Source organism: Xenopus laevis, chromosome 9_10L (genome assembly GCF_017654675.1).
Source record: "Xenopus laevis strain J_2021 chromosome 9_10L, Xenopus_laevis_v10.1, whole genome shotgun sequence".
NCBI lineage: Eukaryota > Metazoa > Chordata > Amphibia > Anura > Pipidae > Xenopus > Xenopus laevis.
Window position 1 is genome coordinate 122,618,517 of NC_054387.1, and position 26,326 is coordinate 122,644,842.

A 26,326-nucleotide genomic window follows, 5' to 3' on the forward strand; every position below is an offset into this window, starting at 1 on the left:
CTAGGCTGGCTAGCCACAACTTGCCTTATCACCATCCATAGCCCTCCTGTTGTGTTATGATTCCCTAACAAGAAGGGGAATTTTGGTCGTAGAAAAATAGTTCGATCGATGGATTAAAATCCTTCGAATCATTCGATTCGAAGGATTTATTCATTCGATCGAACTAATTGCGGTAAATCCTTCAACTTCGATATTCGAAGTCGAAGGATTTACCTTCGGCAGTCGAATATTGAGGGTTAATTAACCTTTGATATTCGACCCTATGTAAATCTGCCCCTGAATGTCTCATTAGAAGTTATTACAAGTTATTTAATTTCTGGAACAAATAAAGGTTCCATTTGAGCAACATGGAATATGATAATAAACTGAAGACACTGAATGATTAATAAAGACAGGCCAGGGATGTCTGATCTGTCCCTCTCAAGTTATTGTTGACTTACCAAGTCCTCCCAGCTGGGAGCTAAGGTTTGATGGAGCCGTGTTGGCCAACATGGGGCTGACAACTGCAGGAGATCCAGGGCCAAGGTCTATCAGGTTATCCTCAGTGACATCACTCAGCACCTGCACCCGCCCACAATCACGGGAGGGAGAGAACAAGGAAAGAATTCTCAAAAAGGGAAAGCATGGATCACTGGAAACTTGTATTAATATTTTTATAATCCATTTCCCTGTAATGATGTTCTTTAATTTAGGGATATTCAGAGTTCCCTGCATAACTCAGCCTGCAGCTTTGTGCCTTTATATGGTCACAGAACCCCTCAGTGACTTCTAATATCCTTATCATTTATAGTAGGGGGTATATTAACCCTTATAATACATGAGTGATAGTCAGAGTTCCCTGTATAACTCAGCCTGCAGTCTTGTGCCTTTATATGGTCACAGAACCCCTCAGTGACTTCTAATATCCTTATCATTTACAGTAGGGGGTACATTATCCCTTATAATACATGAGCGATACTCAGAGATCCCTGTATAACTCAGCCTGCAGCTTTGTGCCTTTTTATCATCACAGAATCCTTCAGTGACTTCTAATATCCTAATCATTTACAGTAGGGGGTACATTAACCCTTATAATACATGAGTGATACTCAGAGTTCCCAGTATAACTCTTGTGCCTTTATGTGGCTGTGGAAGTCCATTGGTGGAACAACAAGCAAGGCTTAAGTCAGTATGAGAATAATAACTGCTAAATATGCAGACTCACCCCATTAGTGTTCTGTGCAGAGCGGCCCAACCTGTACCGTTCAAACCTGGAAAGTAATAAAGCAGTGTAAGCCTCTTAGGTAATAAATGGAAAACACACGGTCAAGAAAAGCAAATTTACTTAAAAAGAAGTGATACATTATACAGATATTTGTTGACTTGAATACCTTTACTCTGATCAGCAAAAGCAACTCTGCAACACAAATACAAGGTGCTGAAAACCTCCCGTGCCCAGCAGCATTTTGGAGGATGTCCTCTCTCCTACCATGGGCACTGCTGGGTCCCAGGGTTTAAAGGGGACATCTAACCTTCAAACTGTTTTCTTCCCTGATCTATGGGTTAATGCAGTTTGCTCTACAGGTGGGCATGGTTACTGATAGTGGTGTTACCAGAAAGAGTTTATCAATCTGCCACTGTGTGTGGGTGTGGGGGTAGTGCAAACAGGGGCCTCATGGCAAACAGGGGCCCAAGAGCCATAAAAATGTGATTTGTTGGCCATGCAAGGAGAAAAGTATGTAGGGAATGGGCAGAGTTAAGTTGAATTGCGGGTGGGGTTTTGAAATACTGGGATCTGGGATCTGGCTTGGGCAGATTGGTCCTGTAGTCATGTGTGTGCTGGCAGTTTGTTTTTTTTGTTTTTTTTAAATTTTTTATTTAATAGAAATTTTTCAAAGAAAGTGTATTGACAGAAATATAAAAAGATAAAAAGTAGATTAAGAATATATAAGACAAGTACTTCCACATAGCAATGAGCTTTAACATTAATTGATGCATAATTCTACTACAATTTTGTTGTTCTGACTAGTTAACTTGCCAAGCCGACAGATATTACATAATTATACTCAGTAAGATCCTCCATTTAATCCTCTTTCGGCCTATCCTCCCAGTTAACCTATTTGTTTAGAAACCTGACCCATGGTTCCCATATTTTCCAGTATTTCTTACTTTTATTGTGAATGATGTGTGTTATTTCTTCCATCTTCCTAGTGTCTTCAACTATCTGCTGCCACTCCGTGTAACTGGGAGGGGCAGACTCCTTCCAATGTCTAGGGATTACCGACCTGGCCGCATTCAGTAGATGCAAGGTGGCAGTTTGTTTATGTGAGCCCACATGTACTTGCTGTGGGCTGATAACCGTGGCCTTGTGTGGGAAGGGCCCTGATTACTTAGCATGGGGCCATGTGATTCCAGCAGCCATAGATTACGGTTATGTTGTAAAACAGTTTACTTACATTTGTAGAAGTAGCTAGAAATGTTGTACATTATGTTTTGGGCTTCTATACCAGCCCAGGGCAACCACAGCCCTTTAGCAGTAAAGATCTGTGTCTCCAAAGATGCCCCAGTAGCTCCTCATCTTCTTTTCTGCTGATTCACTGCACATGCTCTGTGCTGCTGTCACTTACTAAACTTAGGGACCCACTCACAATATACAGTACATATAGAATAGAAATGTCACAATATAAGGCGGATTAGTAATTAATACAGATAATTACTACATGGCAGCACAGAAACCAGTGCAATTAGCATCAGAATTTAATAATCAGCAAACCTGTAGCATCAGCTTATATTACAGACCAACCTCATTTTCTGCTGGATAATTAGTGACGAGCCCTAAGCTTAGCTTCTCAACAGCTTCTCAGAGCCCAATGAGCATGTGAGTGTCACAGACACTTTCCAAGATGGTGACCCCCTGTGACAAGTTTGAAGTCCTGGATCATTGCTGCTATTGACAAGCTGAAACTTTGGGCTGGTGCAATAAGTTCAGTATGTAGAATATGGCATTTTTAGACATTCATTTTTAGGGTTGAGTTCTCCTTTAAATGCTGTGGTTGTACTGTTACTAGATAAAGTTGTCAGCGGGTCCAATTCCCGGGGCCGCTTACCTCTCATATCGAAGAAAGACATTATTTAAATCATCGTTTACATGGAGAAGCTCTTCAGTGACCTCCTCGTTTGATACTCGGGAAATTAGTTCCACAATCCTCTCCTGCATGGTTCTGCAAGTCCTGTTTAGGTCCTGTGAAAACATTTCATTTAGTTCTGTGCACTTTGTTTCTGTGTCTGAAATTTTCTATTGTGCCACTATTACTTTTTTATGACATGTACAGAAGCAATAAGCCTTTTGGCTTATTTGTCTAATATGTTTCTAATTTACAGTAGGGGGTACATTATCCCTTATAATACATGAGTGATACTCAGAGTTCCCTGTATAACTCAGCCTGCAGCCTTGTGCCTTTATATGGTCACAGAACCCCTCAGTGACTTCTAATATCCTTATCATTTACAGTAGGGGGTACATTATTCCTTATAATACATGAGTGATACTCAGAGTTCCCTGTATAACTCAGCCTGCAGCCTTGTCCCTTTATATGGTCACAGAACTCCTCAGTGACTTCTAATATCCTTATCATTTACAGTAGGGGGTACATTATCCCTTATAATACATGAGTGATACTCAGAGTTCCCTGTATAACTCAGCCTGCAGCCTTGTGTCTTTATATGGTCACAGAACAACCCCTCAGTGATTTCTAATATCCTTATCATTTACAGTAGAGGGTACATTATCCCTTATAATACATGAGTGATACTCAGAGTTCCCTGTATAACTCAGCCTGCAGCCTTGTGTCTTTATATGGTCACAGAACAACCCCTCAGTGACTTCTAATATCCTTATCATTTACAGTAGGGGGTACATTATCCCTTATAATACATGAGTGATACTCAGAGTTCCCTGTATAACTCAGCCTGCAGCCTTGTTCCTTTATATGGTCACAGAACCCCTCAGTGACTTCTAATATCCTTATCATTTACAGTAGGGGGTACATTATCACTTATAATACATGAGTGATTCTCATGTTCTCATGTGTTGTTCTACTAAATGAAGGCCGTGAGTAAGACAATATTATAGACACATGACTACAGGTATTGGCCACTCTTCTCCTCAGTGAGTTGCTTAGTGAACAATCCTTTAAATTGCCTAGCAATACTGTCTTTTATACCAGGCATGAATGATTGAGAATATTGTGACTTGGACAGTTTCCAGTAGTTCACTGTAACAGATTTTGTACGACGTTCAGCTCTCCAAGTGTGGAAGCTTGACTATAACCATTATTATATTGCTAAATTGTGTGACGCTTGACTGCACTGCTGCATATTTCCCTTTTACTGCAGTGGGAAGCTCTTTGCACAGCGCTATATAGTGACCTTTCCCAACCTAAAAAAAAATCTTTCCTTCTTCCCAGTATGCAGATAAACTCTTTTTATTAATAGGACTGTATGGCTGCTAACAGGATGGAGGAAAGTCCCCAACACTAGCATAGGAAGAGTTTCTTTACAGTATGGGCAGTCAGTTTATGGAATTCTTTGCTGAGAGAGAGAGAGAGAGGCCAATCAGAGAATATATAATGAGTGCGTAATATGCCAATAATAATATGGGAATATATATAGTGAATAAAGTACCCCCTCTTGTAAATTATATGGATATTATATGTTACCGAGGAGTTTCATGACCATATAAAAACATGAGGCAGAAGGCAACAAGGGGTACTTTATTTATTATAATACACAAGATTTAGTGTGTCATGTGACAGAATGACATCACTACTCACCGTTTATAACTGATGACATCAGTACTCACCGTTTTTAAGGATATAATTAACAACATATTCATGGCTTTTGTGTATTATATATGTATATATGTGAGTGATGTTTACCTGTAAGAGCTCAAGGTCTGAGGCACCTTCCTGACCAGGGGTCATTTCTGTCAGCATCTCAGACATGACTTTTACGTTTCCACGCACTATATCCAGCTCACTCCTCAGTCGTCCAATCTGGGGGAACCCAAGGTGGGTAATTTAACCATACAAAGCGATCGTATGTAAATTAGGGAAAAAAAGCCAATGAAGCATACAATCAAAACATGGATAAGGAAAAGTATAATCACTGAAGGGAGAAATATTAGGCACCTCCGACGATTATCATTTCTTACCCGAGACCCAGGGCGGTGCTCCTGTTCGCTGTTTTTTTCAGCCTGGGGAACTACTGTAAAAACACCAAGTAACAATCTCCTTCCTGTTCTTGGATTCTCTCTGGGGCCGGGTGCCCATGTGTAGCAGAGTGAAAAGCCGGCTTTTTGTTTTGGCTCTCCCCTCTGCTGTGAATGTGCAACCAGACCAGGTCGTAAAGCAGATCCAGGAAGAAGAAAATGGAGATGTAACGCTCATGGAGATGTAGTACCCAGGGTCTGGGATGTTTTTAGTGAACAGGATCAGCAGCCTGTGGTCTCTGATAAATCACATTATAATTACTTTAGCCACCCCCAGTGACTAAGACTTTCTCTTTTCTTATGCCTTGGAGCAGAACATGGAATGATCAGATATTAGCTAAGAGATTAGCTAAGAGTGCACAAGCATTTAATAAATGTGCCATGCAATATGGAGCCAGGAGCTGCTTCATACCTGTTCAGAGTTTGCTGAGATGGGGCCGCCCACGTTTGGCGGAGGTCCTCCTGGGGCTGTGTATGGTGTGGACGTGGATTTGGAATTGGAAAGGTTGCTGAAGCTGTCCCTCTTTTGAGTCTGAGATGTATGCATGTTGGTTGCAGGATCCACTTCAGGAACACTCTGCCGCAACAGAAACAGATATATATATATAATAATCAGTACAGCTATGGTATCTTTTATCTGACAACCTGACATCCAAGAAAACTCTCAATTACAGGAAGGCCAGCCACCAGAGAGTCTATTTTATAAATTTTATAAATTTGAAATCCTTCAAATGTTTAAAAAGGATTCACTTTTTTTCTCCATAATAACAAGGCAAATCCTTGTACTTGTGGGGAACTAAGCTGCATACATCCATGTTGCTGGCAATAAGGATTTTAGAAGTCACTGAAGTGTTATGTGACCATATAGAGACACAAGGCTGCAGACTGACATAAACAGGGAACTCTGAGTATCACTCATGTATTATAAGGGATAATGTACCCCCTACTGTAAATGATAAGGATATTAGAAGTCACTGAGGGGTTGTTCTGTGACCATATAAAGGCACAAGACTGCAGGCTGAGTTATACAGGGAACTCTGAGTATCACTCATGTATTATAAGGGATAATGTACCCCCTACTGTAAATGATAAGGATATTAGAAGTCACTGAGGGGTTCTGTGACCATATAAAGGCACAAGGCTGCAGGCTTAGTTATACAGTGAACTCTGAGTATCACTCATGTAGTATAAGGGATAATGTACCCCCTACTGTAAATGATAAGGATATTAGAAGTCACTGAGGGGTTCTGTGATCATATAAAGACACAAGGCTGCAGGCTGAGTTATACAGGGAACTCTGAGTATCACTCATGTATTATAAGGGATAATGTACCTACTGTAAATTATAAAGATATTAGAGGGATACAGAGAAGGATAAATCATTTTTGATAATAAACAATTTTAAGTTAGAGTAGTGATAACACTGAATGCTGATGACATTACTAATAACTAATATAAGAAGAATATTTGGTACAGGTTAGTTAATAAATGTGAGATTGGATGGAACATACCAGTATATGTTATCTGATGGTGCTTTAACCATCTATATACAATACACTGCAAAATATTTATATATATATATATATATATATATATATATATATATATATATATATATATATATATATATTTATATATATATATACATACACACATACACACACACACACACACACAATGCCTGTGGTTTGGGCCTGTTACCTCTGCTATTCCCTGTTGAACAGTGTGCAGTTTATTCATTAACCCCCACAGGCTGGAAACCAATGACAGAACTGTTTAAGATCTTTAAAGGACAAGGAAAGGCAAAGAATAAAATCCAATTTTTACTTTCTTTAATGAAAAAGAAATCTATTTCCAATATACTTTAATAAAAAATATGTACCGTTTTTATAAGAAACCTGACTGTATGCAATGAAATTCCCACTTCAGTTACTGCTGTGGATAGGAATTGTCAGATGGTCCCTAACTGCTGAGCAGGGAAACAATCATACTTATGAACAGCAGGGGGAGCCCCCGCCTTACTTCCCAGCCACGCAGAACTCAAGCAGCTTTGTTTGTTTCCCTGTAGAGCAGTCGGTGACTGTGTAGAGATTTGTATTGGATTTTATTTTAGCCTTTACATCCACTTTACTGTTTCCAATTCCAGCTGCAGGGACAACAATCATGGAGCCAGATTTAAACAGATAATCTCGGATTCAATTTGGAGGATACTTTGCTGCAGCCACTGGTTATGGAGAGTTGGAGAAAGTTTGTATTAAGTACTTCCATTTGGAGACTTCCAAGAATTTGAGCTGTTACCTTAGTTAGTAATTAGGCCAGGGCCTTGCTTTTAATAATGCAGTGGCAGTAAATGGGTGGCAGAAAAACCTGCTGTTGTTTCAAGAGAGCAAAGACATTAATATTTCATGTTTATACTGAAAGCTAATCTCCCTTTAGGGGATCGCAGGATTCTATACGGCAACAGAGGAAGGTGGAATGTACTAGAGAATAAGGGGTGCACAGGATGGGTACTGAAGTATAAACCCCTGCTCATTGGCCCCAGTAAGTGCCTGTGACACAGATATATATTAGTATCCTAAGTGCTGAGATACCAACACTTCAACCTATTTGCCTCCCCTGTAGTGGAATGACATCATACAATGACAGTACAGTAAAGCATCCCGGTTAGATTACTGACAGAACATGACTTGTGGCTGGGTGCTTCTACTCCAGAGCCCATTGTTATTGAAGAGTGGGGGGCAACCCTTTTTAAGGTAAGGCTTTTGAAGGAAGAGCCCTCCTGCACAAGTAATAAAGTCCTGAGTCTGCCTGATTTACAGCAATCTCTGACCTCTTTAAAAGTAAAAAAATGCATTTAAAGGGGTTGTTCACCTTCCACTTAACTTTTAAAGCCACACAGGCAGATTAGGGGAGATTAGTCACCAGGAGCCAAATCTCCTCTTCTCAGCGACTAATCTCCCCGATCTGCTTTCGCCAGCTAAGATTAAAATCGCCTGGGGGCAGGCACACGGAGCTCTTAGTTTTCCGAAGTCCCCCGAAAATTTCCTTGTGAGGCAATTACGGGCGACTTAAGGAAAACAAAGAGCTCCGTGTGCCTGCCCCCAGTTGATTTTCATTTTAGCCGGGGGAAGGCAGATCGGTGAGATTTGTCGCCTGACGATTAATCTCCCCGAATCTGCCCGTGTGGCAAGATCCTTAGTATGATGTAGAGAGTGATATTCTACAATTTGCAATTGGTTTTCATTTTTTATTATGTGTGGTTTTTGAGTTATTTAGCTTTATATTCAGCAGCTCTCCAGTTTGTAAATTCAGGTCGCTACAGTCCGAATTACCCTAGCAACCATGAAGTGATTTGAATAAGAGACTAGAATATGAATAAGTGAGGCCTGAATAGAAACACAAGTAAGAAAAAGTAGAAATAACAATACATTTGTAGAGTTACAGAGCATTTGTTTTTTCAGACCCCCGTTTGAAAGCTGGAAAGGGTCAGAAGAAGAAGGCAAATAAATAAAAAAACTATATAAAAAAAAAATAATGAAGATCAACTGAAAACTAAAAAGTAATCTTAAAGGTGAACAACTCCCTTTAAATAATTTTCTTGAATTAAAAAAAGGAAAAAATGTTAAATGCAGAGATGCCAGCTTTTTATCAACTTACCCGCTGGGGTGTGTGTATTGGAGACAACGCATCTAGATCTGCCATTGGAAACTCTATTCCTTTTCTCTTCAGCTCCTCATAAATATGTACAACTCCAGTAAGGTCAGGGCTGCTGCGAAACGCGTCCGCCCAAGCCTGCAACACAACAACGAGAATGCAGCGCTTATGGTGTAAACATGTAAAGCATTGTAACCCAGGGACACACAGTCGGTTCATTAACTGACATGTCTGATATGCATACAGGCGATTCTAATTTGAATTCCCTTCATACATATATTTTTCCAGGAGACCTAGAAAATGAAACCCAAGAGGAATGCAGCGATAATTCTGAAGGACAAACAGACTGCAAAAAAGTTGTGTCTAATTATAGAGATGGTAATATTGATTAATGGCTGCATTACATCAACCTAATTGTCCTTTCTTTCAAATGTCACTTACCTTCTACAGAGTCCCAACGAGGCTGCTCTAGACAGAAGTATGGTGTATGGGGTTTCAGAAACTGAGAAATCCCTTCTGTGAGACACAGGTGTTCCCTTGGGTACATTAGAACGGTCACACCCCCACTTGATATCTGATCTCAATTCATTAGATACCATCGAGAGTTGAACTCGCAGCTAACAAATGACACAGGTCATACGTGGAGGGATGAAACGTTTTCTTTGGTTTTGAATGTTCATATACAGTTAGGCCCATACATTTTTGGACAGAGACAACTTTTTTCTAATTTTGGTTCTGTACATGACCACAATGAATTTTAAATGAAACAACTCAGATGCAGTTGAACTGCAGACTTTCAGCTTTAATTCAGTGGGTTGAACAAAAGGATTGCATAAAGATTTTAGGAACGAAAGCCTTTTTTTAACACAATCCCTTCATTTCAGGGGCTCAAAAGTAATTGGACAAATTAAAAAACTGAAAATAAAATGTTCATTTCTAATACTCAGGTGAAAACCCTTTGCTGGCAATGACAGCCTGAAGTCTTGAACTCACGGACATCACCAGATTCTGGGTTTCCTCCTGTTTAATGCTCTGCCAGACCTTTACTGCAGCGGCTTTCAGTTGTTGTTTGTTTGTGGGCCTTTCTGTCCAAAGTTTAGTCTTCAACAAGTGAAATGCAGCTCAATTGGGTTCAGATCAGGTGACCTACTTGGCCATTCAAGAATATTCCACTTCTTTGCTTTAATAAACTCCTGGGTTGCTTTGGCTCTATGTTTTGGGTCATTATGAAACGCCTCCCAATCAATTTGAGTGCATTTAGCTGGATTTGAGCAGACAGTGTCTCTGAACAGCTCAGAATTCATTCTTGTGCTTCTGTCCTGTGTCACATGATGGATAAACACTAGTGTCCCAGTGTCACTGGCAGCCATGCACGCCCAAGCCATCACACTGCCTCCCAAATGTTTTATACATCATGTGCTATGCTTTGGATCATGACCTGTTCCACACCTTCTCCATATTTTTTTCTTGTCATCATTCTGGTAGAGGTTGGTTTCATCTGTCCAAAGAATGTTTTTCCAGAACTGTGCTGGCTTTTTTAGATGTTTTTTTTTTTTAGCAAAGTCCAATGTCGCCTTTCTGTTCTTGATGCTTATGAGTGTCTTGCACCTTGCAGTGCACCCTCTGTATTTACTTCCATACAGTCTTCTCTTTATGGTAGACTTGGATATGGATACTCTACCTCCTGGAGAGTGTTGTTCACTTGTTTGGCTGTTGTGAAGGGGTTTCTCTTCACCATGGAAAAGATTCTGCGATCATCCACCACTGTTGTCTTCCGTGGACGTCCAGGTCTTTTTGCGTTGCTGAGTTCACCAGAGCTTTCTTTCTTTCTCAGGATGTACCAAACTGTAGATTTTGCCACTCCTAATATTTCTTGGATGGGATTTTTCTGTTTTTCCTGTTTTTGTAGCTTAAGGATTCGCTTGTTTCACCTGCATGTAGAGCTACTTTGATCGAATGTTTTCTGTTAACAGCAAAATCTTCCACAAACAAGCACCCCCCCCCTCAAATCAACTCCAGGGCTTTTATCTGCTTAATTCATAATGACATTGGAATTTCCCACACCTGCCCATGAAATAGCCTTTGAGTCAATTGTCCAATTACTTTTGAGCCCCTGAAATGAAGTGATTGCGTTAAAAAAGGCTTTAGTTCTTCACATTTTTATGCAATCTTTTTGTTCAACCCACTGAATTAAAGCTGAAAGTCTGCAGTTCAACTGCATCTGAGTTGTTTCATTTAAAATTCATTGTGGTCATGTACAGAACCAAAATTAGTAAAAAAAAAAAAAAGTTGTCTCTGTCCAAATATTGATGGTCCTAACTGTATATAAATACATGTGTGTGTGTGTGTGTGTGTGTGTGTGTGTGTGTGTGTGTGTGTGTGTGTGTGTGTGTGTGTGTGTGTGTGTGTGTGTGTGTGTGTGTGTGTGTTTTGGCACAGCATAGTATTTCTATATCTAAAGTTCTAGAAGATTTGAGCTTGTATTCATTAGAAAAATGAGAAAGAAAAATTGGCAACAGACTGGTTGTTGTTGTGCCTTTCAATGGTGTGGTGTCTGCAATAGTCAAAGCAAAGGGAGTCAATGGGAATGGGGTGTAGAAACAATATTGGAAAGCCACTTGCTTGGCCCTGCTTGGATTTAACCTGAGTGCCAGTGAAATTCTTTCCATTTACGTGTAGAAACAATAAACTCATTCTCCTTTTGAAATGGTTATTATGGGCAATATAGTATTGATGGTCTCGTTCTTTAGGCAGGATAACGTTTCAGTGCAGTTCTCGCCCTCCTGGTACAGGTCTAGCCATATAAGGTGAAGAACATAGCACAGTCATGAAAGGGTTACCTGTATATAGAACTGACAATTTCTATAGAGGGGCTCATAGGATAGGTGCATTTATGTGGTTTGGGAGAGGCAATGGGACGTTCACCAGTGTCGGACTGGACCGGCAGGACACTGGGAAAAAACCCAATGGGTCCCCGGCTTTTACTGATCCCACCAGTCCAGTCCTGCTCCCCCAGCTCTCTCCCTGCCAGAATCCTGCTCTGCTGGTCAGAGCCCTCAACCCCAAGCTGGACCAGCAGACATACAGTTAAAGGGGTTGTTCACCTTTGAATTAGTACGATGTAGAGAGTGATATTTGCAATTGTTTTTAATTTTTTATTATTTGCGGTTTTTGAGTTATTTAGCTTTTTATTCAGCAGCTCCCCAGTTTGCAATGATTATATTGGTTTAAATGGAATGTAAATGATAAATATCGACCCCTTGGTGTAATTTCCTCCTATCAGTGAAAGCATTGGCTCATTAGGGATTTGTAGTTTGCCCGTGTTGCTCAGTTACTGCTCACCTGTATAAGCGCAAGCACTTTGTCCTGCACGATGGTGGGAGGATTGTTTTTTGGGGAAATGATCTTCACCAGGATGCCGTCTATAAAATCCCGATGGGTCACTTGGACATGGAAACGATGGCCACAGTTTTTCACGCAAGTCTCTAAGACCTGAAACAAAATAAATATATGTCCTTAAGGCCAGAAATGGCTTGGTATCAAACTCTTACGTATAATCTTACAACACACAATCACACTGCAAAGGTGTTGCCCCACATCCACTCAGTTTGTAGGATTGGAGTCCCTTAGTAGCAGTTGTGTTGTCTGATCCTATTGGATTATAATGTCCCCTCTGGATCAAAAGATCACCCATCAACATGTATGGTGGGGGGCACAGACCAACTTGGAAGTGCCTCTGGCCATAAGGTCCAATGAAATCATGTGTCTGGATGTATTACAAGAAAGGTAAATAAAATAGTGCACTGTGGGTATATATAAGCAATAGACTTACTGTCAGTGCGAGCATCACTTCTCTGTAATTCCTATTCCCGTTCAGTCTCTTCTTCAGGGCTCTCATGGCATCTTTTGGGCTAAAAGAAAGAACGTGTCTCAGATGTGACACACACTGCCCCCTACTGGCAGCATCATCAATCTACATTTACATCAATCATTAGAATGAGCTCATACTGTATAAGGGTGAAGACACACACAGCTACTGGTAGTAGCTACAAAAATACCCTGCCATAGACAGCACTGAGAATTGCCTCTGCTAAAACACACTTAAGGGGGCCATAGACAAGAAAGATCGTTTGTTTCAATACAAACGTGTAGAGCTAAATCGTCAGATATAAAGAAACAATAAAATTGTACTTGTATCTGATAATTCAGCGCTAACAATGGCCGATCAAAATTTTCCCGATGTCCAAGTCTACTGCCGATATCAGTCGGCTCTTTTCCCATCATACACGCACCGAATATCGTACGAAAATTTGTTTCGTATGATGTTATCTGTGCGTCTATGGCCACTTTTAGAGGCCCATTTACTAATTTATCCTAATTTATCCCCATTTCCAAAAGTCCTAATTTATCTCATTATTTTCTGAAAACTACTCCGACCAAATCCACACTGTTTTTTTCCCCTTATTTATCAATACATTTTCCTGAAAATTTCCAGTGTGGGAAAAAAAAACCCAAAAAACTAGTGAAAAAACTAACCGTACGTTTTTTTTTTGGATTTTCCACCTGAAAACTCAGATCTTTGCCCGATAACCACAAAATCTTTGGATTATTGCACGAAACCCAGCACAGATCAAGATATCTTTTGGACTCTCCCACTGACTTATATATGAAACCTTGGCAGTTCTGAGATCCTGGATTTTCGGATTCTGACTTTTTCCATTCTTGGGGTATAATAAATCTTGAAAAAATTCTAGTTTTTTAAAAAAAAAAAAAAAAAAAATCTAATTTTATAGTATAAAACACGAATTATTCGGATTTTTGGCATTCGGACTTTAATAAATAAGCCCCGTAGTGTCTTAGCAGAGCCAATTAACATTATTGTCTATTTAGTAGATGTGACAAGTAGCTGCTACTAGTAGCTCTGTGTGGCTTCACCCTTAGAGGCAGATTTATTAAGGTTCGATTTTAAAAATATTTCTAGATTTATTATACCCCGACCCTGGAAATAGCTTGAAATCGAAAATACTCCAGCTAAAACCTGTCAACGTCATGTAGGAGGCAATGCCAGAGGTCCCTTGAGCCAATTGAAGATGTTAATAGCCTTCATGATGCTTTTTTTTGGAGGGTTTTGCTCGAATACTCAATCAATTTTACGTTTTTTTCCGCTGAAAACTCGATCAATTAAATTTTAAATTTGATAACTCCAAACTCGCTGATTCGAATTTTTTCCATACAAGTTGCAAGTTCATACGAAGTATAAAAAACTCTAAAATTCCACCTTTGATCAATTCAAATCTAATCAATCAAGGAGAGCACGGCAGATAATATGCACCTTCAGCAAGTTGTTCTTGAGCATTATCAACATGGAATGCATCTAGGCATCCACTAGGGATGCAATTATGTGGCTACAGACAGATATATAGTGAATAAAGTACCCCCTCTTGTAAATTATAAGGATATTATAAGTTACCGAGGAGTTTCATGACCATATAAAAACACGAGGCAGAAGACCGAGTGTTTTTATACAGGTCATGGAACTCCGAGGTAACTTCTAATATCCTCATATTTTGCAACTGGGGGTACTTTATTTATTATAATACACAAGTTTCATGTCATGTGACAGAAATGACATCAGAACTCACCGTTTATAACTGATGACATCAGAACTCACCGATATAATTTACAAGATATTCATGGCTTTTGTGTATTATATAAATATAATACTATGGTATAATATAATATGGTTAAAAAAAAAAAGTAAACGCCATTGTTTTATGATCCATCTCCCTTAAGACATTCAGAAAAGCACAAGCACATCACTTCCGTCAGGAGCTGGAGGTAATGGAACTTACCCCTCTTCTGTCTCATTAATAATGTCACAGATTTCCATGTTAAGTGTCCAGTCCTCACTCTGCAAGGAGCCGTCTGTAGCTTTCTCTGGAGGAAAGAGAGAGAGAAGAAAACTAGTCAAAAAAAGTAACAATTCTCCATGAAACAAGCCCAATAGTGACTGTATGTATGTATGTATGTATGTATGTATATTTTTATTTGTAAAGTGCTCCTCGAGGGCAAAGCACTGTACAGCAAAATAATAAATTAGTAGTAACAAACAAAGGGTCATTGGAATAAAAAGTAACAATAAGTGCATTATTAGAAATACAATTTACCGGTACATAAATATAAAGAATATAATTATAATACAGATTAAGTGCTCAGTGTCAAGGAAACAAAAGGCTAGAGGATCCTACCCCATAGGGCTTACAGTCTAAATGGGAGGGTGACATACAGACACAATTCAGAGGGGTATTAAGGTGCTGTGGGTTACAGTTTGTTACACTGTTATATAAGTGCCAGTTCAGGATTGTTTATTATTGTGGGTTTGGAAATGCCCATGAGAGAATGCACTGGGTTCCAGGTATCATTAGAGGCACAGCTATTTACTGTTACCTGATAAAGCTTTTAAAAGAAACTTGTAATCAGATTAAATTAGTTCCACTATGGTCTGGAAATATAATGGACATTAAATTATTCATTATGTGCAGCACAGCTACCCCCTGGCAGAAGTCATAATTGATAATATTCAAAGGCTTAAGTAGAAAATACAAGGCACATGTACAAAGGCCTTCCCGATTATCCCACTGTTACTATAGGCACCATCTTTTCTACTATACCTGCTATCCCACAGTCACACTCCCTTCCCAGAGACTATTATCCACTGTTACTATAGGCACCATCTCTCCCTACTATACCTGTTATCCCACAGTCACACTCCCTTCCCAGAGACTATTATCCCACTGTTACTATAGACACCATCTCTCCCTACTATACCTGCTATCCCACAGTCACACTCCCTTCCCAGAGACTATTATCCCCACTGTTACTATAGGCACCATCTCTCCCTACTATACCTGCTATCCCACAGTCACACTCCCTTCCCAGAGACTATTATCCACTGTTACTATAGACACCATCTCTCCCTACTATACCTGCTATCCCACAGTCACACTTCCTTCCCAGAGACTATTATCCACTGTTACTATAGGCACCATCTCTCCCTACTATACCTGCTATCCCACAGCCACACTCCCTTCCCAGAGACTATTATCCACTGTTACTATAGACACCATCTCTCCCTACTATACCTGCTATCCCACAGTCACACTCCCTTCCCAGAGATTATTATCCCCACTGCTGCAACTGGTACAGTTCACCCTTGCCTATATTAGAATTCCTTTAGTAATACACCGTTGAAAGGGAAGAAAGTTTTCAGCCATGATGATGCAGACATTGTGTACTACCTCTGATTATATTAATAACTCATCTCTGAGAGAACCATACTCTGCAATGTGAGCACAGAAGTACTGGTGATAAATGGAATGTGCCTAATGTCATCTACTATTATAGATCCCAAGTGTCCTCGTCTGTACCGGTGAAAGTGTCTTACTCCATTAACATTTGCCTGAATATGTCTAATTTATAATAGCTTGTCTCATGGGAGTATTGTTTTGTACAGAATGAAGAAGGACAGGGGAATTATTAGAGCATCATCCGTTTGTCTGGATGGAGGATGCCCAAAATGCATATCCGTAAATAGCTTTGATAAAACCCAGCCATACTAATGAAACTGCAATTTTTATTTTAAGCAAATCTGAAATACATAATAGCCTAATGGAGCCCTGGCCAATTTCTGGATGTCAAACAGAAGCTTTACTGAAAAAGCCTGTTATATATATTCTGTCAACAATACAAACTGTTGGACCCTAATTCAATGAAGTTGGACTCTGTACTCACTACCAACTTTGGTCTGAGTCCAAGGCAATGCCAGTGCACTTATCAGATCCCTATTTACATCCTACTTACATAAACAGCACCAACACTGTCAATATATTCTGTCTATTCGTCTAATTAAAGGGGTTGTTCACCTTTAAATTATCTTTTAGTATTATTTGAGTGAGAGACTGGAATATAAATAAGAGAGGCCTGAATAGAAAGATTAGTAATAAAAAGTAGCAATAACAATAAATCTGTAGCCTTACAGAGCTTTTATTTTTAGATGGGGTCAATGACCCCCATTTTGAAAGCTGGGAAGAGTCAGAAGATGGGGGCAAATAATTAAAAACCTATATAATACACAAAAGCCATGAATATGGTGTCTAGTGGTGACTAGTGATGTCATCAGTTGTAATCAGTGAGTAGTGATGTCATTTTTGTCACATGACTCACTAAAACTTGTTTATTATAATAAATAAAGTAGCCCTTGTTGGAAAATATGAGAATATTAGAAGTAACCTGTATGTGGTCATGGAACTCCTCGGTGACTCATAATATCCTTATATTTTACAATAAGGTGTACTTTATAAAATAAATAATGAAGACCAATTGAAAATTTGCTAGAAATAGGCCATTATATAACATACTAAAAATGTATTTAAAGGTGAAGCACAACTTTAAATTTATTTTATTTTATCTTGTTTTTATTAATTAGCTTAATTAGATTAACTAGTGATGCTGAACTTTGCACCCCCCTCCCTTCACCCATTGATTTGCCTATTTTGTCTTGCAGAAAACAGTGGTCCATTACAGAGGTGGATTATTCATGGGGATTATCTATAATCAGCACAAGCCCTATTCATAGGTAACTATTTGAAGTTGCACCAGGGTAATAAATGCAGAGTGCCCTTGCAACACAGGAGGGCTAGGGTCTATACCCAAACTGAGACCCTTAGGTTAAAGGGATCCTGTCATTTTAAAACGCATCAGTTAATAGTGCGGCTCCAGCAGAATTCTGCACTGAAATCCATTTCTCAAAAGAGCAAACAGATTTTTTTATATTCAAATCTGACATGGGGCTAGACATATTGTCAATTTCCCAGCTGCCCCAAGTCATGTGACCTGTGCTCTGATAAACTTCAATCACTCTTTACTGCTGTACTGCAAGTTGGAGTGATATCACCCCTCCCTTTTTCCCCCCAGCAGCCAAACAAAAGAACAATGGGAAGGTAACCAGATAGCAGCTCCCTAACACAAGATAACAGCTGCCTGGTAGATCTAAGAACAACACTCAATAGTAAAAACCCATGTCCCACTGAGACACATTCAGTTACATTGAGAAGGAAAAATAGCAGCCTGCCAGAAAGCATTTCTCTCCTAAAGTACAGGCACAAGTCACATAACTGGGGGCAGCTGGGAAATGACAAAATGTGTAGCCCCATGTCAGATTTCAAAACTGAATATAAAAAAATCTGTTTGCTCTTTTGAGAAATGGATTTCAGTGCAGAATTCTGCTGGAGCAGCACTATTAACTGATGCGTTTAAAAAAAAACATGTTTTCCGATGACAGGATCCCTTTAAGAATGACTGTGTGAATGGCAGACAGTTGAGGGCCAAGTCACTGTCAATCATATCTGTGAGGTTCCTATCCATGAGACAGAGAGGTTAGCCAGTAGCTAATTCCTTGATTCTTGCACAGGTATGGGACCTGTTATCCAGAATGCTTGGGAACTGCGGTTTTCCAGATAATGGTTCTTTCTGTAATTTGGATCTTCAAACCTTAAATTAACTAGAAAATCATGTAAACATTAAATAAACCCAATAGGCTGGTTTTGCTTCCAATAAGGATTAATTATATCTTAGTTTTAATCAAGTACAAGCTACTGTTTTATTATTACAGAGAAAAGGGAATTTTTTTTTAAAAAAAAATGTGGATTATCTGAATAAAATGGAGTCTATGGGAGACAGCCTTTCCGTAATTTGGAGCTTTCTGTAGAATTGGTTTCCAGATAACGGATTCCACACCTGTATATTGCAGATGATTACTGCTGTTCTTCAGGGTCGGCAGATTTGTTTAGTTAAGCAGAATCTCAATGCTGTTATTCTCACAGGTGAGATGCTACACGTGCTGAACAACCAGCCTCAATGGGATTCACGGCTGCTGATATTCCTAGTCAACACGGTTTATTGTTTCAGCCGGGAACTATCAAAAAGGGCAAGATTATGCTGATGCAAACATATAGGGGCAAATTCACTAAGATGCGAAGTTGCGCCAGGTGCAACTTCGCCGCACTTCGCCAGGCGTAGTTTCGCCAGCGCTCCGCAAATTCACTAAAATCCGAAGTTGCGCACAGGGGTAGCGTAAGGTTGCGAAGTTGCGCTAGCGTTGATTCGCTATGTAAAGCGAAGTTACGCTAGCGAAGGCTAATTTGCATACGGCGCGAAATTCAAATTTCAATGGAGGAATACGTATCAGCACTACAAATGGCTAGAAAACCTTCAAATCATCAAATATAAATTTTATTTTGCCCTACACATGTGCCCACTGTCTAGGTAAGTTGCCATGAGTCAGGAAATGTAGGGGGGAAGGAGGGGAGCCCCAAAAATTTTTTCGATCTTTTTCAGCTTATCACCCATAATGTAGAAAACACGCCAGCGTTTTTTGGGACTTAGAAAAAATGTTGACTTGTTTTGAAACAATCCCTATCTACTCTATTGCGCTTTGCCAGGTCTGAGGTGGCGAAGGAAGTCTAGCGTAAAAGGTAGCGTTAAGTACACTACGCAAGTTAGTGAATTTGCGTAGTTACGTCGCTAGCGAAAATTCGCCTGGCGTAAGTGTGCGAAGTAACACTAGCGAAACTACGCCAGCGTTCGTTAGTGAATTTGCGCAGTAACGAAAATGCCAAACGGTAGCGAATTAACGCTAGCATTCGGCGCTTAGTGAATTTGCCCCATAGCCTCTGGAAAATGATCAGTGCACATAGGGGACCTATTGAAAGAAGACCCAATGCCGTCCTGCCCAGTAGTTTTTATTATTAATAACTGACCAAACTCCAGTCATATCAGTCATGGAGGCCATTGTTCCTACAGACAGGCCAATAAACTGGCACCCAGTGATGCAATGATAGGGTGAGCTTGTCCCAAATATAGGCTTGCCACCTAGCTGCCACTTTACCAGCTAAACTTGAACGCTATGAAAGGGGTCGTTCACCTTCCAACAGTTTTTTTTCATTTCAGTTGGTTTCAGACAGTTCACCAGAAATAAAGACTTTTTCCAATCACTTCCCATTCCCTATTTGTAACTGTTTTCTAATGTTGAAGTGTAAAGTTTCATTTTATGTCATTCTAAAGCAACTCTGGGAGGGGTGAGCGATTCTTACGGTAATTGATACATTTAGTTTTAGACACTGTAAACTGTTCTAAATGGATACATTTAGTTGATACATTTCTTATCTTTGTCCCTGCTGAGCAGAATCTCTGGGTTTCATTACAGGCAGCTGTTAGACTTGATACAATAGTTGCTGATACTCCAGAGATGCTGCTGAGAAATGGATCAACTAAATGTTGTAAAATTGTAACAGTTCAGAATCTGCACCTGGATCACTAAGACAGGAACTTTAAAGGAGACATATAGGGTAAATGAACCCCCCCCCCAAATTTGGTAGGCATTAATATATACTATATGGTGCTGGTTTTACTTTTGGCTGTAAATTAATATTGTCATCAAAATTAGCACCATTATTGGAGCTCCCCATATTGGTCCCTGCCCATGTTTCAAATTAAGAGTGGGCGTGTCCTAACAGTACCTGCCAGAAGCACAGTAAGAGGGGACAGCCAATCACAGCCCTGCAGTCACACAAGCACAGACAGGCTTAAATTCTCTATCAGGTCAGCCTTGCTGCTGATTGGTTCCTGTTCTACAGTGCAGTGTGATGCCGGCTCCCCTGCACAGCCTGGAAAATTAGGCAGCAGGAAGTGGAACTGATGGGAAATTTTGCAGAAATCTTGTAACCAAAAACTATTTAAAGCACATTCCTTCTATATCTAATTGAGTTTAATGCACTAATAAATTCTTCATACAATCATGCCCACTTTTCATTTGAATCTCGGACAGGGACCGTAGCAAATCTATTTAAAGAAAATATTGTACTATATCATATAATATACATTATTGCCTACAAAATTATGGGGGCTTCATTTATTCTATATTTCTACTTTAAAGTTGAAGGAAAGCTACCGAGACAGTATATTGCCAATAGATTAGCCACCAACAGTGCAAGATATAAAACTATATTTATTCTGCAGATTGCTTTAAAATACCTGAGTAAACAGCTCTCTGTTGGTTTAGGATAGCAGCTGCCATATTAGCTTAGCGTGACATCACTTCCTGCCTGAGTCTCTCCCTGCTCACTCATACATCAGGGAGGGGTGAAAAGGGAGGGAGAGAGGAACAAACTGAGCATGCTCAAGCCCTAGCCCTGGCGGTTTAAGCTGAAAACAGGAAGTCTGATACAGAAGCCCATGAGTACACAATAGAAGGAAAGAAATGCTGTGTTTCTTTTGACAGAGGACTCAGAGCAGCATTACTTTGAGGGTTTACTGGTGTATTTATATAGACCTTTCTTATAAGGCTTACTTAGTTTTAACCTTTCCTTCTCCTTTAAACATAACAGGACCCCAGCTTGGGATGGTGCAAAAGAACCACCAAAGTCAAAGTAAGTTGCACTGGAGAGGGGAACCTGGGGCTTCTCTGCCTACTGGATCCAATGAAACTCTATAGAATGTGCTTATTTATGGTGTTGCAGTATGATTCACACTCAGGCCACTGCCCAGAAAGAAACAATAGGCTAAGGGGGTTAATTATCAAAGATCAAGCTTGTGAGTTTTTTTTATACCTCAAATAAACTCACAACTCAAGTGTTTGCATTCAATCAAGTTTTTTTACATTCGGTTTTTTTCATACATAAGCAATCAGGGGAAAAAACGAATACTTTTCTATTTTTCTAAACTTAATATTGAGTAATCCCACGAAAAATCCTCGAATTGATCAAGTTTTCGAGCGAAAACCACAGTAAAAAAACCCCCGAAAATCATGAAGGCTAAAACATCATCAAATGGTTCAAGAGACCTCTGCCATTGACTTCTACATGACCTTGATAAATTTTAACTGGTGTATTTTCGGATTTCGGCTTTTTGCAGCATCAGGGCATAATAACTCTCAAAAAAAATTGTGTTTTTTTAATCCTGAAAAAAAAATTTTAATCCCAAAAATTAGTTTTTTTGATCCCAAAAAAAAATATTTGCGTTTTTTTGATCCCGAAAATGTTTTTAGTTTTTTTTAATCCTGAATAATTCAAGGTTTTTTAAATCCTGAAAAATTCAAGGTTTTTAAATCCTGAAAAATTCAAGGTTTTTTAAATCCTGAAAAATTTGAGGTTTTTTAATCCTGAAAATTTTTAAATTTTTTAATCCTGAAAAATTCGAGGTTTTTTAATACTGAAAAATTCGAGGTTTTTTAATCCTGAAAAATTCGAGGTTTTTATTCTAAAAAAAAATCAAGTTTTTTTATCCCCTAAAAAAAATCAAGTTAATCCTGAAAAATTTGATTTTTTTTTTATTCCAAAAAATTCAAGTTTGTTTTTATCCCGAAAAATGCGAGTTTTTTTACCCTGAATAATGTGAGAATTTTTGATCCCAAAAATTAGAGTTTTTTATCCCGAAAAACTTGAATGTTTTGGGAAAAACACAAGTGGATTTTAGATAAATAACCCCCTAAGAGTGACATACAGAGAGAGCAAGAGCAGAGTACAAGTAGGCCAGTCTCATAGTAATAAACTGCTTCAGTGTTGATCACAAAACGCCAATAATTCATTTGGTAAATCTAGTGTGTGACTGGCAATTGCTCATAAATCCTATAGTCAAGGGCAACGAGGAACCCATTATGTTTAGACTTGTTACCGATGATTAGACACTGACTGCACAAGTGTGGATCCTGAAATAGCTCACAAACATATTAGCCTCAGTCCTGATTTAAATAGCCCAGAGGCTTATTAGGCAAAAGCCTAGGAAATAGTATAATCCGAAACCCATGGTAAAATAATGGAATAAACATACGGTTTACAGCTATGCAATCGATTGACATAGAAACCCCAAGTGAAGAAAGATACATTGTTTCATGAGTCAGACTCAGCATTGCAAATATTATAAAGAGCCAGAGAGATGAAGTGGGGCACCCATTTAAAGGGGAGGTTCACCTTTAAATTAACTTTCAATATATTATAGAATGGATAATTCTAAGCAACTTTTCATTGGTTATTATTAATTTTTTTATAGTTTAGTTATTTGCCTTTTTCTTCTAACTCTTTCCAGTGTTCAAATGGGGTCACTGACCCCAACTAAAAACAAATGCTCTGTAAAACTACAAATGTATTGTTATTGCTACTTTTTATTATTCATCTTTCTATTCAGGCCTCTCCTATTCATATTCCAGTCTCTCATTCAAATCAATGCATGGTTGCTAGGGTAATTTGGCCATAACAACAATATTACTGAAACTGCAAACTGGAGAGCTACTCAAAAAAAGCTAAGTAACTCAAACACCACAAATAATATGAAATGAAAACCAATTACAAATTCTACATCATACTAAAAGTTATTTTAAAGGTAAAAACGCCCTTTACGGTTGCCCTCTATACAATCTAAGGGGGTCATTTATCAAAGGTTGAGTTTGTGAGGTTTTTTCCACCTCAAATAAACTCACAATTCGAATGTTTGCTTATTTATCAAAAAACTTGAATCAGTGCATTTGGGGGGAGAAACTCAATAAAACCTCAAAAACCGATATCCGGAAGGCTCCGAATTACGGAAAGGCGGTCTCCCATAGACTTCATTATAATCAAATAATCCAAATTTTACAAAATATTTATTTTTTCCAAAATAATAATAATAAAACAGTCGCTTGGTACGTAATCCAAACTAAGATACAATTAAATCTAGCCTACTGTTTAATGTTTACATGATTTTCTAGTAGACGGGGAGGCACATTTATTAAGGGGCGAATTTATAATTTGGATAATTCCCAATTTGAATTTGAGAGTTTTGACCATTAAAAAAAAAAAAATCTGCTTCTTAAAGGGGTTGTTCCCCTTTGAGTTAACTAGAAAGTGATATTCTGAGACAATTGGCAATTGCTTTTAATATTTTACTATTTGTCATTTTTGAGTAATTTGACTTTTTTATTCAGCAGCTCTCCGGTTTGCAATTTCAGCAATCTGGTTGCTAAGGCCCAATTCCCCTAGCAACCATGCATTGATTTGAATAACAGACCAGAATATGAATAGGCGAGGTCTTGAATAGAAAGATGAGTAATAAAAAGTAGCAATAACTATACATTTGTAGTCTTACAGAGAATTTGTTTTATATGGGGTCAGTGACATTTGAAAGCTGGAGAGAATCAGAAGAACTATAAAAACTATAAAAAATAAAATAAAACAATGAAGACCAATTGAAAAGTTGTTTAGAATTGGCCATTCTATAACATTCTAAAAGTCAACTTGAAGGTGAACCACCCCTTTAAGGTATGTAGACCCAATTTATGGAAAGATCAGTTATCCAGAAGACCCCAGGTCCCAAGCATTGTGGATAACAGGTCCCATACCTGAGATCTGACAAACATAATATTGTTTTTAAGAGAAGCCTATACTGTGCCCTTGTGCCCTGATGCTATACCCAGGACTTCAAGCAACTCCTGCTCTCAATTCATAGTAAAATAAAAAGCAATGAGATACAAACATGACTGTGGCAGAAACACGCAGCAGAGAAATGATTGGTACATGCGAGTTACAAGAAATGATTACAGATGATTGGATACACAGGGGATAAAGCACCCGGTGACAGGTACAGAGACGAGACAGACAGAAGGTTCTGAGAGGACAGAGAAGATAATATTGGGTACAGACATAGGCATGACAGGTCCTGAGAGATTACAAACAAGAAGCAGAAAACAGACAGTGAAAGGTATGGAGTGATGACAGGCACAGACAAGAGGCAGAGATGTGACAAATACACACAAAGCAATAAAAGTCTCATTATTTATTTATATCACTGCAACTTTCTGTCATTTACAAACATATACGCCGGTTCCTCTGATATCCAACAGCAGCCAGCGGTGTTATTATATTCTAGAGTTTTATATTAGCAACCAGGAATATCCGACTATATATATTCAACATGGTTTAGTGATCTCATTTACATGACCCAGCAAAATGTGTCAGAATTAGAAATAAAATACCCCCCCCATCGGTTTTTATATGGACACAGAGCCCCTCAGTGACTTCTAATATCCTTATCATTTACAGTAGGGGGTACATTATCCCTTATAATACATGAGTGATACTCAGAGTTCCCTGTATAACTCAGCCTGCAGCCTTGTGTCTTTATATGGTCACAGAACCCCTCAGTGACTTCTAATATCCTTATCATTTACAGTAGGGGGTACATTATCCCTTATAATACATGAGTGATACTCAGAGTTCCCTGTATAACTCAGCCTGCAGCCTTGTGCCTTTATATGGTCACAGAACCCCTCAGTGACTTCTAATATCCTTATCATTTACAGTAGGGGGTACATTATCCCTTATAATACATGAGTGATACTCAGAGTTCCCTGTATAACTCAGCCTGCAGCCTTGTGCCTTTATATGGTCACAGAACAACCCCTCAGTGACTTCTAATATCCTTATCATTTTACAGTAGGGGGTACATTATCCCTTATAATACATGAGTGATACTCAGAGTTCCCTGTATAACTCAGCCTGCAGCCTTGTGCCTTTATATGGTCACAGAACAACCCCTCAGTGACTTCTAATATCCTTATCATTTACAGTAGGGGGTACATTATCCCTTATAATACATGAGTGATACTCAGAGTTCCCTGTATAACTCAGCCTGCAGCCTTGTGCCTTTATATGGTCACAGAACAACCCCTCAGTGACTTCTAATATCCTTATCATTTACAGTAGGGGGTACATTATCCCTTATAATACATGAGTGATACTCAGAGTTCCCTGTATAAGACATTATAAGGACACAAAAGGCCTCAGTGTCAGTAGAAGAGACAGCAGAGATACAGGCCAATACTACAGGCAGCTCATATACACATACAAATACAGAGAGGAAGCCAGTAGAACAATACTATAGGCAGCACACAGAGAAGGCAGCTAGAGAGATGCCAATAACACATGACAGGAGACCAAGGTGACAGATTAGACTGAGCTCAGGGGATAAAATAACCACTAGCCAATGAAAACCCAAGAAGGTACCAGCGTAAGTAAAATAAGCCCTTACCGATACATTGTCCCACAGGGGTGCTATACGGGTTCCCCAGAAGAAACTCCATCTTGATGACAACAAATACCCGGCCCAGTTAGCCCTCACACAGTCAACGAAGGGATCCGCCTATTCTCGTCTTCCATTGGCCACCACAGCAAAAGCAGCATACCTATTGGATAGCGGCCTTGTCCATCTCCAAGTTAAAACATTAGCCCTTCACGACTGAGCTAAAGAGACACATTTGATTGGATTTTCAAATTGTCCGTCAACACTAATGACGCATGGGCGTAGGTAGGTCGATGACCAGCGGCTACAGCCAATCCC

At 39.2% G+C, this 26,326-nt stretch overlaps 1 protein-coding gene across 1 annotated transcript in view; it reads right to left on the reverse strand.

Annotated features, from left to right (window-relative positions):
- Positions 1–26,096, reverse strand: part of tom1l2.L (target of myb1 like 2 membrane trafficking protein L homeolog) — a 43,626-nt gene extending 17,530 nt beyond the window's left edge. Inside the window, 10 exon segments of the mRNA NM_001093949.1 lie at positions 441–561; positions 1,205–1,250; positions 3,087–3,220; positions 4,917–5,033; positions 5,661–5,825; positions 8,906–9,040; positions 12,245–12,394; positions 12,735–12,813; positions 14,755–14,839; positions 26,018–26,096. Coding sequence (NP_001087418.1) covers positions 441–561; positions 1,205–1,250; positions 3,087–3,220; positions 4,917–5,033; positions 5,661–5,825; positions 8,906–9,040; positions 12,245–12,394; positions 12,735–12,813; positions 14,755–14,839; positions 26,018–26,069 — 1,084 coding nt within the window. The 5' untranslated portion in view covers positions 26,070–26,096.
- Positions 26,097–26,326: the final 230 nt, after the last annotated feature.